At 43.0% G+C, this 15094-nt stretch overlaps 1 protein-coding gene across 1 annotated transcript in view; it reads right to left on the bottom strand.

Moving 5' to 3' along the window:
• The window catches only part of LOC116868158, a 174313-nt gene that overhangs the window by 47639 nt on the left and 111580 nt on the right, over positions 1–15094 (bottom strand). Inside the window, exons 30-32 of the mRNA XM_032858279.1 lie at positions 11340–11478; positions 2995–3148; positions 1023–1118 (exon numbers count right to left, since the gene is read on the bottom strand). Of these exons, the coding sequence (XP_032714170.1) occupies positions 1023–1118; positions 2995–3148; positions 11340–11478 (389 nt within the window). The remainder of the gene's footprint in view (positions 1–1022; positions 1119–2994; positions 3149–11339; positions 11479–15094) is intronic.

Here is a 15094-nt window from a genome sequence, read left to right as displayed (position 1 = left end):
AAACAAAACACCCATGTTAAAGATTTCTATGTATCCTTTATACATGATTTTGGGGAGAAAACTAGAAATAATTATATTTATAAGCCCTGCCCTCTTGATTATTAGAAAATCCATAAAAATCTTAGAGTAACATTTCTAGCTCAAAGTTCTCCTTGAATATATCAGACTTTCAGCTTTGTATGGAAGCCCAAGGTTCCCAGCACTTTACTGTGGTATCTATACATGGTGAATGTATAGTATGATATCCATTTTCCTTGAAAAGTACAGATATAAACACAGGTATGCATAAGAAAAATACCGAAAAAAAATAAACCAATATGTAAACTGTGATTGCTTCCTAGTGGGGGACTATAATTGATTTTCTTAACCATTCTTAATACTTTACTTTAAAAAATCCAAACAGTTATAAACAAAAGCACACAGTATAATTCCCATCTCCCGGCCCCCAAAACCATCAGCCTATGGCCAGGCCTGCCCCTATCACCAACACTACCCCCTTCCATATTACTTTGGAGGAAATTTATGGTTGATTTTCACTTTTTTCTTAGTACTTTTCTATATTTTCTATTTTTAAAAAATGAGAACACAATGATATTTGCTTAGGTAATCAGGGGGGAAACACATAATTGAAAGAAATTCTCCTATGGATCCCGCTTAAAGAATTCTCTCCCTACCACTGTTTATAGGTAGGCCAGGATCCTGGTCACACAACCCTGAACTTCCAGCCTGGCTGTTTCTCTAAGAGGCCTGGAGAGTGATTGGAGATGGATGGCCACTCTCCCTGATCTTTACTGGCCATGGGAACTACAGCTGAATCTACAACTGAGGCCCATACCACCAAGAAAATGATTCTCTTCTTGTCATAAGAAAACATGACTCACATGAAGCTGGGTTTATAGCTTCATAATCAAACACCCCTGCTTATCTCATAAATTATTCACCACTGACCTATGGACCCAAGGATGCCTGCTTTGCAGTCTACATTCATTTCTCTCTGTGACAAGTGGGAAGACCTAGCCTACCTGCATATTATATTCTAGGGTATCTGGTCTGCTACTCATAACTGGAAACAGTCCTCCATCTTCCAGAAATGCTCTCCAAGGGAATAGCATGGATGCCTAGAAGAACCAAATAAGAAACATGATAATGGTATACTGTGTCCATAAATAATAAACATCTTGTATGAGCAGGATTTCTGTATCTGTACTCTAAAACACTGTGGGATGATTTATTTACTATGTAGAAATAGTCTTGATAGAAGGTCCTTCATAATGTAGAGGAGAGAATAATCATCCTTTTTTTTCCCTCCAGAATCTGGCTAAACATAGAGGGGTTCTTAAGACTTCAGTGTAACTAGTTAGCACCAGTGTTTGGAATTTCCAGAATACTATAAAAACAAAGGGACATATTTATATTCAACAAACATAAACTTAAATGTTCTCAGTATTAGGAACTTTAAAATGTTTTCCTTCATCATCACTGTGTTCCAGTTCTAGGTAACAATTCAAAGCCAAAGTCACGATATTAACATGTGGACTTCTGTCTTCTCCATGTCACTGTCCAACAGCCAAGATGTCCTCTACTACTTGTGGCAGCACATGCAGGCCTGGACATAGTTGACCTGTCCATCTGACCCCATTCTATACTTGCACACTTGGAACTGGCTTCAGACAATTCTTAGAGTTAGACTTGATTCAGGTAGCAGGAAACCAGGACACTTGCATCTACCTAATCCCAGCCAACATCCAAAGGCAATAGGAACAGGCCCAGGGGTCATGGTCAATCCTGTTCTCTAGGACTAAATGAGGGTCAAGGCTTGGGCCAAGAATAATTGTCTTATTGCTAGGGAAGATAAAATTGTGGAACTTACATGGGGTTGATATTGGCATTACTTGGCTTAGCTTTGCAATATATAAACACTAGGTTGGAGCTTTTGGAGTCAAAAGACCTGGGTTTGTGAGGTGGTTTTAAATATATGTCCAAAACTTCTTTGATACTCTTCCCCATAAAGAGGTAGAGTTTAAGTCTTCTCCCCTTGAGTGTAGGCTAAAATTAACTCACTTCTAGTGAATGAAATATGGCAAAAAAGATGGGATGTCCCTTCTAAAATGAGGTAATAAAAAGGCTATGACTTCCACCTTGGGGTCTGTCTCTTGTTCTCTCTTGAATTGTTTGGTCTGGAGGAATCCATCTGTCATGTTGTGAGGAAGCCCTGTGGACAAGCCTACATGAACGAGCTTGCAAGTGGATCTTCTGTTGCCTACCAACAGCCCTGTGAGTGGGCTTGGAAGCAGATTCTCCTCCAGTAGACCCCTGAGATGACGACAGCTGGGCCAATACCTTAATTGCTGACTGGTGAGAAATCCACATGACTAACCAGAACTACACAATAAACTGTTCCCAGATTCCTGAGCTTCACAAACTACATGAGATGATGAACATTTATTGTTTTAGTCTGCTAAATTTGGGGGGTGGTTTGTTACACTGTCATAGATAACCAATACAATTTGTGACCTCGGGCTGCCATAACTCCCCAGCAGTCTGATCTCTGGTCTGCCAGAACCTTAACCTTTTAGTCGTAGAAAGAGGGTAATATCGTTGGTGCCTAAATAATGGTTGCTAGGATTACATTTGATAACACCTGTTGTAACCAGGGCTGTTCAAACCTCAGTTGCTGACCTAATTTATGTATTGTGATTTCTGTCATCCTTATTTATTAACTTGAAAAGATCAACTGTTGGTTTTGCTACCAGCTGTGAACAGATAAGCTATTGACCCAATTCACCTGATGAACAGTTTGGGGGCAAAGACTCTGACTGGGAATAACAGTGGGCCCCGGCTGCTCTCCCGAATCAATTAAGGGGAGCCAAGCAAGGATAAAGAGTCCCAGAGAAGGGCGAGTCCCTGCAAAATTTAAATCAAATGGAAACACAGCGCCCAAATCCCTGATGTATAACACACCATTTATAGGTATAAAAGTACCTCTCGACATACCTGGAGGCTCCGTGGATCCAGTGGCTGGGGCAGGCTGAGCTGTGAAGCAAAAATGCTCTTCACAAGAGAGCTGCTCAGCGGGGGCAATCCGTGGTACATGCCATCTGTGACAGACTGGTAGGCAGGAGCGTTTCCCGTGGCCAAAAATGTTCTTCTACCCAAACATGGAAGGAATCTCATTAAAAGCCATTATTTAAGCTTCTCAAACTCAAAACTTTCTTCAAAGTTACTGCAGCAGGATAAAACTTTGAGATATACACAGGTTTCTTCCTCAACGACCTCACCCTTCTTTCTTTACACGTTGCCCTTCACTCACAATTCACAGCCCTCAAGGGAAATGTAGACACACTCCAGACTAGCATTATCCAGTAGAACTTAAAGCAATGTGGAAATGTTCTAAGTTTGACTGTCCAGTATGGTAACCACTAGTTATGTGTGTCTGTTGCTCACTCAAAATGTGGCTACTGGGACTGAGGAATTGAATTTTAAATTTTTCATCATCTAAATCAATATTAATTTAAACTTTTCAATTAAGTAGCCACATGTGACTACTGCTGCAGACAGGTCAGCTGTAGCTCTAGAACAAAGATATGGATTGCTGAATTGACTGTTTTAAGACCAATAGCAGAGATGATTCTTGATATATAAAACCAAATTTTAAATTAAATAATAAAATCTTGAGGTTTGAGAGAGGAAGCTTTTTGTTTTGTTTTGAACAGAACTTGACTTTGCATATCAAGAACCAAAAAGCCTGAAGACTGGTGTATGAAATTTATACCATAAGTTGTAGAGAAGGAAGCATGCGTGAAAAATTACAATGATTTTTTTTTTTTTTTGGCCAAAAGGAAATAAGAGTTTAGTAAGCAAGGAAAGACTGTTTTTAGAACTTACATCTAGTGGATACCTTAAAAAATATGCTGATACCGGATTTACCAAGGAGATGGTATCCCAAAACAGAGGGGACCTTTTGCCTGGATCTTCCATGGGCTTGGCCCAAGTCTTGCATAAAGCAGACATCAGAAAGAGGTGATTAACCATGACTGATAGAAATGAGGGAAATGATAGCACTGAGGGAAATGAGGCAGCCTCCCAGAGACGAGCAGACAATCAGAGTTTTGGGGAAAGACCTCGGGAGTGCCTGAGCCCCTACTGGAGAGTGTGTATGTGGAGTGCTGAGCATCAGGTCAATCAGAAGCGATCTGGGGTTGGACCAGATAACCCACAATGGGTAGGTGAGGTAGCCGTTCCTTCCCAACTGCTATGATGATTTATAAGCACCCCAGGAACTTACATCATGGTGTAAGGCCTAAAATTAAGGTCCAATATTATGAGCTACCTTCACCCCTGGTAAAATCAGGAAGGTCTTTAATGCCTTAATCACAAGTTCCCCTTTCCACTCTGCTCTCACAGATAAAGTCTTCTAGTCCAGTAACCTTCCATATCAAAGGGACCCATGTGCAGACCCTGCTGTCCCTAGTAGTGGCTTCAGTTCCTTGCCAGACCACGAAAGCATTCAATTGAACCAATCACATTCTCCTGCAGAAATGAGGGGACATCACACCCTCTTGATACCACACAGCTTGTCTCCCATGGTCACTGGTTTTTCACTCTGTTCCCAAGGACAACTCCCCTGGGGCTTTGCATTGTACACAGTGTCCTCTTCCCCGGGCTGTGAGTGTATGTAACTAGTAAACTGCCGTTGATCTCACCTGTCACGTTTAAGTGTCATGTGTTCGGCCATCCCTGTAACCCCAGGACAGAACCCCTCCCTTACCAACAGGGTGAATAGGAGGCAATTAAAACAAAGGGAAATGGGGATTCATTCATCTTGCATTAATTAATTTTAAATCTCAGACTGACCACTTTTAAGCTCTACATGTGGCTGATGACATGGAATTAGAAAGTTTAATCTTTTAGCCATCAGCAGGAGAGGCTTGTGAACTTTAGTTCAAAGACAGATAAAGGGAGCGCTATATTTTTATATCAAACCATTGTACTGGTACCAAAATCATACCGCCTTTTCCCATTTTAATGAGAATTAACAAAAGATAGTTGAATATTATTTTATATTGAGAGACTAGATAAAATAATTGGTTTATCCGCCGAGTTCAAGGATGGAGTCTGGAGTTGCTCAATGAGGACACTTTCTCACATTCTTCATATGTTCATGTGTTTTCTAACGATTCTCAGTGGGTCCTGCCAAGGACGCATCATTCACTTGATACCCACCTGACCCCAATGTATCAAGCACCTACTACCTACAAAGCAAAGTGCAAGAACTGTCCAAGGTACAAAAACGGTTTGACCTTCCTGCCTGATAGCAGCCCAGTGAGGCAGAGCTCATTATCCAGCTGCTTCTGACCATCCTCTAAACTCCCGTGGTACTTTCTACACCCACACCTTTGTATAGATTGTATGGATCTCCTCAAAAAAAAAATGGTACCAGAAAGCAGAATATTCTAATAGAAACATTCCTTTTCAGCCCGAGTCAAGAGCACAGAAGCCCAGTATCCCATACAACCTCTCCCTGGTTGGCTCCTTTCATATCCGTCCTGCTCTTCTCTCCCACCAATCCACCGGATGATTCCCATCATTCCTGTGCTTTCTCTCACCCTCTGGGTCTGGCTTTGTTCACATCGGATTTGTTCAATCCTTGACTATTGTGCTTATATTTTTAAATTTGTTTTCCATTTATTATGAATGTTTTGACATCTTTAAAGGCCTTTCTGGCTAAGGAAGAGACTGCCCCTCTTTGGGCTAGCCGGTTCTTAGAGATAGCAAAGGACTGAGCAGGGAGCACAGCTTTCATATGTGAACAAACCAATCCAAAGCCATGGCTCTTCTCTCTGACCCTTGCATGGGGAAGGCACTATTCCTCTGCTTTATTTATCCCAGGGCTTAGTCAACAACTAGAGACCACCTCTACCACCCAAAGCCCACTGGAATGATTCAACCCAGCAGCTCTTAAACTCTTCACCCTGCCCTGTCTTGTCTTTCCAGGCTATGGCTCAGCACTCTCCTTGTTCCTGACCCACATAGACACTTTCCCATGCAGCTGTCATGGCATACAGCCGGTTTCTAGCACCTGTGCATATAATAAACTTTGTTTTTCCTGAGTCTTTTCTGTTCTCTTCTTGGGGCTATACCTGACTGACAGTCATGGAGAAGAACACAGAACACGGACATGCTCTCTTATCCTGGCAAGTTTGTGCAGAAATCTGTGACTACCAAGGGCCACAAACAAACACAATTTCTGACAGATCGAGAGCTCCAGACACAGCTTTGTATGCATATGAGGCCTATTACTTAATGGATGCTTGGAGACTAATCAGAAATATAATATGTTCAGGTGTATATGTGACTATGAGTCCAAGCTACGGAATCATAGACTATACTAGGCTCTCTAGAGAGATCAGAGTCAAGCTACAGGCACCACTACTGCCCAAATCATTGGCTATTCTTTTCCCCACTTTAGTCCTTTCTCGGTCTAGATCACTGTCCTTTGTAAGACCCATCCCCCTTCTATCAATAGAATGTTTCTAAGCCTCTGTGAAAAAAGGGGTCTCAAGATGATATCCAATATTTTTAGCACCAGACCCTCTTTTAATCCCCCCTCTCCACAGACCCCATATTTTGAAAGATTTTTCCACCAAACATCCATTAAACATTTTCCCAACTGTAACCCAACACCACATTAACCTCCAGCCCTGCCTCTGAGCTGCAGGAAGAAATGAAGAAACATGATATAAAGGAAGGACTAGGGCTCTGGAATTAGACACACGGCGCAGATGGAAGCTCTGCTGTGACAGGCTGTGTGACCCTGTGCAAGTTACACAACTTTTCTGAATCTTTATTCCCTCATCTGTAAAAATGGGGAGAATGATTTCTATCCCATGGAGTTGGCATTTCTATCCCACGGAGTCAGCCAAAGCAAATGTCTTCTCTCCCTTATCTCAGTCCTTAGAATGCCAGTTTAAAAAAAAAAAAAAAAGAAAGAAACTTGACATTTTGTTTACCTGCACGGCATTTGGGCAAAGGTATTTTTTTACCATGCCTTTTGAAATACTGAAAACAGGTCATGGGGTCCTGTTGCAGCTCACTGAGACCCTTATTGGGGAAGCTCGGGCCTGCATCTTCTGGGAGGGTAGCTCTGATCAGCACAGCTAGCTGGCAGCACACAAGAAACAGGGAAACCCACTGAAACAAGAGGCCGGCTTGTTGCTTGGGTCAGGCACCTGCCAACCTAATAAAATACCAGAACAGATACATGGAATTCTGCAAATTGTCCTGCCACCCTCCAGCTGCCTTACTATCAATAAGCAGTCAAGGGTTTCCTAACACACCACACCTCCTGTGTGTGAGAGAGCTACCCGGAGCGTGACCCCTGGCAAGCCGGTTCAAATCACAGAGAGCAGGAAATTCATATGGCACATGCTAGAGTTTCTCCTGGGTGCGAGGATATAAAAAAGAAAACAAAAGACAAAACAACAACAAAAACACCTGCAAAATAGCCCTGAGGAGGCCCCTGGAAGAAGGTGTGGCTCTTGACTTCTCAGACACTGGGGACCAGGACCATGGTCATAAGCCAGGCCCAGCTCACAGGAGGGCTCCTCTGTATATCAGAAGTCCCCAGATAACCCCGAAGCACACTTTAATGTTTGTGTTTAGAGATACTTAAGCTAGATGAGCATAAAGATTAATTTAAAAATGAAGGAAAAACCCACAAAGCTTTAAGGACGGAGAAGTTGTGTGGCTTTCTTTAGCGATCCCTTTCTGTGCTCCCAATTCAGGTTTCTGCAAAAGTTACTGGTACCTTCAGGGTATCTTCTTGAGTTTCTCCTTTTTTGCCCTCATCACTCCAAACATCAGCAATATGTTCAGATTAGTGGCACTTTCATGCCACGTGTTTTATTCTGTTCTACAGAGTTCCTTTAAAGGGACTTTTTAGGGGCACCTGGGTGGCTCAGCAGGTTGAGCCTCTGCCTTCCGCTCAGGTAGTGGTCTCAGGGTCCTGGGATCTAGCCCCGCATCAGGCTCTCTATTAACCGGGAACCTGCTTCCCCCTCTCTCTCTGCCTGCCTTTCTGCCTATTTGTGATCTCTGACTTTCAAATAAATACATAAAATCTAATAAAAAAAAAAGATTTAAAGGGACTTTTTATTTTGTTTTGACTCCCTCCATTCCTGAATTACAAAGGAATCCAGACCTTTAAATCTGGAGGTAGCAAACTTTTTCTTAAAGGGTCAGATAGTAACTATTTCAGTTCTGTGCTCATATGGTCTCTGTTGCAACTACTCAACTGTGTGTGAAAGCAGTCCAAGATAATCTATAAATGAATGGACATAACTGTGTTCCCAAAAACTTCATTTAAGGACACCGAGATTTGAATTCTGTATAATTTTCATGTGTCACAAAATAGTACTCTTTTCTTGAATTTTTCCCCCCAACATTTAAAGATATAAAATCTATCCTTAGGCCATAGGCCATACAAAAATCAGGCAGGGGTTTATGATAGAAGTTTGCCAAACAGACAAGATCGATTAGAACCACTGTACCCAAGCATTTACTTTCAACACAATGATTACTTCACCCGAAATTAAAGATAAGCTCACTTCTCAGGCATTTCTTGCATCAGCTAGTAAATAACTCCTGAGGTTGGTGGACATGCCCAGAGGTGACAGGCCCTGGGCAATGTGGTTCCAGTGGTCTTGGAGGACAATACCACTTTCCACCAGGAGCTTGGTAGAGGGCAGGTTGACAGGGACAGAGTGAACTTTTGTGCTTAAAAACGTGCATCCAACAAAGGTAGTGATCTGAAGCGGCACCTGCACCCCGATGTTTACAGCAGCAGTGTCCACAATAGCCAAATTATGGAAAAAGCCCAGACGTCCATCAACAGATGAATGGATAAAGAAGATGTGGAGTGCGTGCGCACGCGCGTGCCTGTGCGCGCACGCACACACACACACACACACACACACACACACACACACACAGAGGAATATTATGCAGCCATCAAAAATGAAATCTTGCCATTTGCAACAACACGGATGGAACTAGAGGGTATTATGCTAAGCAAAATAAGTCAATCAGAGAAAGACAATTATCATATGATCTCACTCATTCATGGAATTTAAGAAGCAACATATGATCTCACTCATATGTGGAATTTAAGAAACAAGGAATTTCATAGGGGAAGTGAAAAAAAAATGAAACAAGATGAAACCATAGAGGAAGACAAACCATAAGAGACTCTTAATCTTAGGAAACAAACTGAGGGCTGCTGGAGGGGAGATGGGTGGAAGGATGGGGTAACTGGGTGATGGGCATTAAGGAGGGCATGTGATGTAATGATCACTGGGTATTATATAAGACTGATGAATCACAGACCTGTGCCCCTGCAAAAAATGATACATTATATGCTAATTAATTGAATTTAAATTTTTAAAATAAGAAATAAATAAATAAATCAAATAAATAAGAAATGTGCATTTATCCTGCTCCCAGAGCTGATCTGTGCCACATATTAGCAGGAGCCACATACTAGGTGATCACAGGGCCACTATCTTGATGACTTTGAGCTATGTCCTTCCTCACTTTCCCCCAGTCTATAGAAACACACTGCTCTCGTTCCAGGTAAAAGTTCAGCTCTTCCTTTTCAAATTCTGGAAAAGCCTTCAGTTAACATAAGCAAAAAAGTTCCCTGGGGTCAACAGTCATATTTGCTCAGAGTTGGTGAACTCTGGGGAAGGGTGAGGGAACTTCCCTATACTTCCTGTCTCTTGATTATCTGAGGACTTTTCCTTGTTTGCAGGTTTTGCACTAACATCATCAAGCTGGATGACATTTATCTTTCCACTTCTCTTTTTCTCCTGTTTCCTGTCTTCTCTCTAGAGTCTATTTTTCTCTCCACACTGCTGTCTGGCATCCATCCTAATTCTGAAGCTTGGGAATCAAATGCATGCAGGTTCTAGTTCCAGTCTGTCACTTACGAACTGTGTGATTCCAGACACATACATACTCTGAAGAGTCCCGAAGGAAAAGGCTAGAGGAAATGCCATAAATGAGGAACTCATGGAGATCAACCGTCCTGAGTGGTTCCCTCTAAAGTCTTTTGAAAGGGCAGGAGGCAAGATGGGGGAGGAGAAAGATATACTGAATCTACTAAAACCAGATGTAGGGCAGAGCCCCCCCTCCATTCCTGCAGGCTGAGTGTGCCAGGATAAAGAAAGCCCCTCAAAGGAATTCCTAGAGGAAGCAGACTAGTTCCCTTGGGAGAACAGTAACAAGCCGAACCCTCATAGCTGGAATCCAAGAAGAACATGCAGGGTATAGTTCTATTTCTTCATCCTAGGTAAATTCTTCACAAATTCTGACTTGGGGTTTGAGAGTCAGAGGGCTAACGAATGGCCGTCCCGACAATCTTTTATATCCTCCCCGCTTGATGAGCTACAGCTCCGAAGGCTGTCAATGAAAAGAAACTGCATTAGTCTAATTTTTTGTTGTTGTTCTGCTGATTTCATTTGAATCCAGAGACCCCCTGATGCTCAGAGTAAAGAAGATGTAGAACAGAAAGAGAAAATAGAGTTCAGTTCAATCCCTATGTTTCCATGCTCTACGATGCCCATGCTAACGGTGGAAGGCAATTACAAGCCACAGGTAAGAGCGTAGCCTCCTGAGATCCCCTGATTGGCTAAATGCTTACATGGGGAATTAATCAAAGGAAGTTAATTGATTTTGACAATTTAAGAAGAAGCAGAGATGCTCAGGCCTGACCGCTTCCCTTCCCATACAAAACTTATTATTTACCCTAGAAACAGTGTGACTCTCAATGTAAACTAATTTTCTCATCAGTCACGGTTGATTAACCAAAGAGACTTTTTTTCGTATGGAGAGTACTTAATATCTACAATTTATTTATTTGAATTTACAAATTTAACTCAGCCAATTCCATGGGCTTCGCAAGAGCAGTGAAAATTCTGTTCTTTGGAAAGGTAATTAAAGGCTGAAAAAAATAAACAAAACTCTTAGAATCATCTTCTGAAGTCTAAAAAATATTATTCCCCATTAAACAACCTGAACAGCGACAGCAGTGATTGTTATGCAAACTAACGTATTTAAATCACATTTAATAAAATCAAGACTATCATCATCTGATGAGAACACCTTCTACACAGCCTTTGCAATGGGATACATTGGGTATTCACAGTGTTCTGGATCAGGCTGTGGCTCCTGACTATTTTAGGCTCCTTACTCAGTCTTGCCAAGAGTGACCTCCCACAATGGTCACTCAGAGGTACTTGCCCCACACAATTAACTGGACAGGATGCACGCCCCACCCTTACCGGATAAGGTGTCTCACTGCGGCGTCAAACTGCAAAAACATAACCTCCCTTCGAAGGAGGAGTGCCTGGGACACCTGGGTAGGGTCCTGGGGGCTCTGGAGGTTGTCAATCATTTTCTGCAGCTCCTGCAGCTCAGACCCTGGAAGACAGATGACATTTCAGTTAACGATGGTGACATACAGGCTATGACAGCTAGCCTAATGAGCCATCGTTTCACCTCTGAAGCTAACTTTTTACCTAAATGTATTTCTTTTGTTTGTGAGCATACTAAATATGTTTTGCAAGACCAGCAAAGTCTTATGTTCTAGAGCCCAAGGTCTGACTTATCTTTCCTTCCTTCCTTCCTTCCTTCCTCAATAAGATAAAAATTTGCTTTGCTTTTCAGCAGAATAAGAACATACTGTTGAATGGAAGTTTTATATTTTACAAGGCTGCAGCCTCTAGATTGAAAAAAAAAATCACAAGGAATGGGAAAATGCAAGTCTCAGTAGATCTGTTAGGGGCTTAAGTTATTATAGATTATAAACCAGCATTTATTTCTCATAGCCATGCCATACAAATCAACCCCTCTGTCACTGGCTCATCCTGTCACTGGCTCATGGGTTAAAGAAGACTCAAGACCATTCAGGACGAGCAAGAAATATGCACTCACTCCTATGTGCACGAGCATGCACTCACGCACACACACATAAACACACACACACACCCTCTTCTAGGAGCTTCTTATCATTTTAGGAGTAGGTATGACAGCTCCTAAACTGACTTATTTCTTGGACCCTTGCTGCACAAGTGGGCTGGATATAAACAGACTTATATGTGTTTTGAATGGAAATTTAAGTTAAGGGCCTTCTGTGGCACTCAGTGCCGGGTTGAGGAAACTGGCCTGGGTCTAGATGGCTGGAGTGGCATCTCTGCTATTGGCCCAGGAGAGGAGCTAGTCAGAATGGGAGAGCACAGCAAGAAAATGATGGTGGGGACGTGGGTAGGCCCACACTTCCAGGGACATTAGAATGATCTGAAAGTTCTCAACTCCCAGTGAGGACAGGGATGGCTCTTTACTTGAGAGAACATCCCTGCTACAGGAAGAGGATAGTGGAAACTGGTCACTGTGCCTGATATGTAGCCTGAGGCAGAAGAGAGAGATGAGAGAGCTATGAGGTATTTCCAGAGGTCCTCTCTCAATAGCTTGTCCAGACCTGAGCAGCCTTCTACCCTATCTGGTCTAGTATTGGATATCTTCCCACATGCAAGGGAGGCAGAGGAATTGAGGGAATGGGGAAGCTGCCCATGAGAGCCTGACCAGAGCAGAATCAGGACTGAGAAGAGTTGCCAATACTTGCACCATAGGCTTTGGCTTTAGGAAAAGATGAGCAGCGTAGATTCCATATCCATTTGATGCTTTACGTACAAGAGAAAAATGTTTTTTAGGTACTCGTCTGGCCCCTGGAAAATTGGATCCAATCATCAAAATTTTTATGACTTCTCTATAGATCTGATGGTCATGTTGGACAGAAAAGAAACTTCCACCAGGAGAGGAGTCACATTGGAGTGACTCGTACAAGAATTTTGGTGGTGGCTGGGAGGAGGGGTTGTCAGTGAGCCTTATTTGTTCAAGGCCTAGTGTGATGGTCTGTAGGTAAGACATTCCGTGGGCTAAGTAGCAACTGGGGGTGGGGTGAGGGGAAGGTTTAGAATCCTCCGCAATGACAATGAAAAAAGAACATGAAGGGAAACACACAGCCTGTAAGGAAACCTCTGTTAAATGTAAAGTGTATTTGGGGGCGCCTGGTGGGCTCAGTTGGTTAAGCGGCTGCCTTCGGCTCAGGTCATGATCCCAGGGTCCTGGGATCAAGCCCCACATCGGGCTTCTTGCTCAGCGGGGAGTCTTCTTCTCCCTCTCCCTCTGCCTGCTGCTCTGCCTACTTGTATTCTCTGTCAAATAAATAAATAAAATCTTTAAAAAAATTTTTTAAAAAGTGCAAAGTGTGTTTGAACAAGGGTTAGAAGGTAGTAAAGACCAACAAGAATCTCTCTCTTGTTCCAGTGGTTGGTGTCAGATAATTTTTGTCTTTTCATTTACGTGTGTGCTGTACGTACACCTCCACACCATCACTGCCCAGCAACATTGTTCTGAGCATTATCACCTAAACACAGATGTGGAGGTGGGCACTCCTCTTTCTTTGTTGTTTACAGATTTTAGGATCCTCATTTAGGCTCCCCTTTCTTAGCGGCATCGAGCGGCTGCTGGGTGGGATGGAAGGGGGCAGACAGGGCCAGGCAGGAGGCCTTCCTGTGAGGCTGGGGCAGATGGTTGCCATGTAGTTGTGGTGGGAAGCAGGGTGTTGGCAGTAGATCCTCAGCCAGAAAACATCAGGAAACAAACAATCCTTTCCCCCAAGAGGGTCCCATTTGGGAAATTAGAAAGAGAGAGCGAGAGAGAGAATATGGAATCACGATGGCCCTATCTCCACGTGAATACTCAAGAGCCTGTACATTTTGCGCTTAGTTTGCCTCAAGAGTTCCTGAAACCCTAACTTTATATGGATAGTATTTGGGCTTTCACTGGCCTCCTAAACCTTTACAGGGAAATCACAGTGCAAACTCCCACATGCAGATTACATCCTCTGCTGATCCAAAGGGAGTGGCTGGCTTTCAGGGAAGGAGAGGAGTTGTCCGGGGCCACCCAGCTCATGCTCAGTGTCAAAGGGCTGCTGCTTCCTCAGTCAAGTGGCAGGACCAAAGCTGAAATCTGGAGCATCCCCTTGAAGAATATTTTAAAGCACCTAAGCCCACAAAAGTCATTTTATCTAACTCCAAATAGCTCGGCAATAGCTGAGAGGCATTGGGAAAGGATGGGAACAGACCCATCTCCTCTGTTCACCTTACTTCTCCTTGCCTCCTTCTGGGAAGTGGTCCAGGAACTGAGCAACTGAGGCTTTTTAAAAAAGATGATTATCTTAGAGTGGGATTTTTTTTTTTTTTTTTTTTTTAGTGCAGTTTGCTCTTTATCTATTTTCAGCAGAGCAGAGTATGCAAAACTTTGCACATTCTCCCTGGAGCACAAATGTTTTCGCTGGCAACATGACAGACTGCATGCCTCTAATTGCACACCTTGGAAAGCCTGGGCCCCACATATTTCAATGGTTTCTGGTTCAGAAGCATATAAATAATAAGAAACCGATTTCCTTTATCCTGCATTCTAGGTCCTCAATAATTTGGCCTCAGTCCCTCCTGTTCCTCAGTGTCACACTGGTAGGCTCACCATCCTCTGGACTGGCCATGTGCACTTCGGCCTGTTGTCTTTGCCAGTGTCCTTTTCTGATCTTGCCAAGACCAACCATCCTAGTTTTCTCCCTTGATTCAAGGGAGGGCAAGTACCCCCAGATCACTTTCCCTGCACACTCTGCCTTCCCAGCTGCTGGAGGAGTTCCTATGCAGGGTCCTTCTTGGGGAAGATGGCTCTGGCTCTATCTTGGCTTCTAGCTCATCTCCATGGTTTCCCATCCCATCCTTTCACCCATCCCTCATCTAAAGCCCAGTCTCCGCACCCTCCCCAAATCCAGCACCTCCCTTGAGAGTGTCTTAGCTGATTTTCTGAGTAAACCCCTTTTATAACAGTCCTGGAATTAGCAAAAGGCCCTAAGTGTGCTTTGGAACTTCTCTACTTTCTTGATTCTTACAATGAAGCCATGCTGGTAGTTCTGAAATCTCGTTACACAATTCTGTGTAATCTCAAAAAAAAAAAAAAAAAAAAA

The sequence above is a fragment of the Lontra canadensis genome, unplaced genomic scaffold, assembly GCF_010015895.1.
Source record: "Lontra canadensis isolate GAN:19392208 unplaced genomic scaffold, GSC_riverotter_1.0 scaffold14, whole genome shotgun sequence".
Classification (NCBI taxonomy): domain Eukaryota; kingdom Metazoa; phylum Chordata; class Mammalia; order Carnivora; family Mustelidae; genus Lontra; species Lontra canadensis.
The sequence above is the reverse complement of the archived record's forward strand: the minus strand, read 5'-3'. Positions and strand labels throughout refer to the sequence as shown.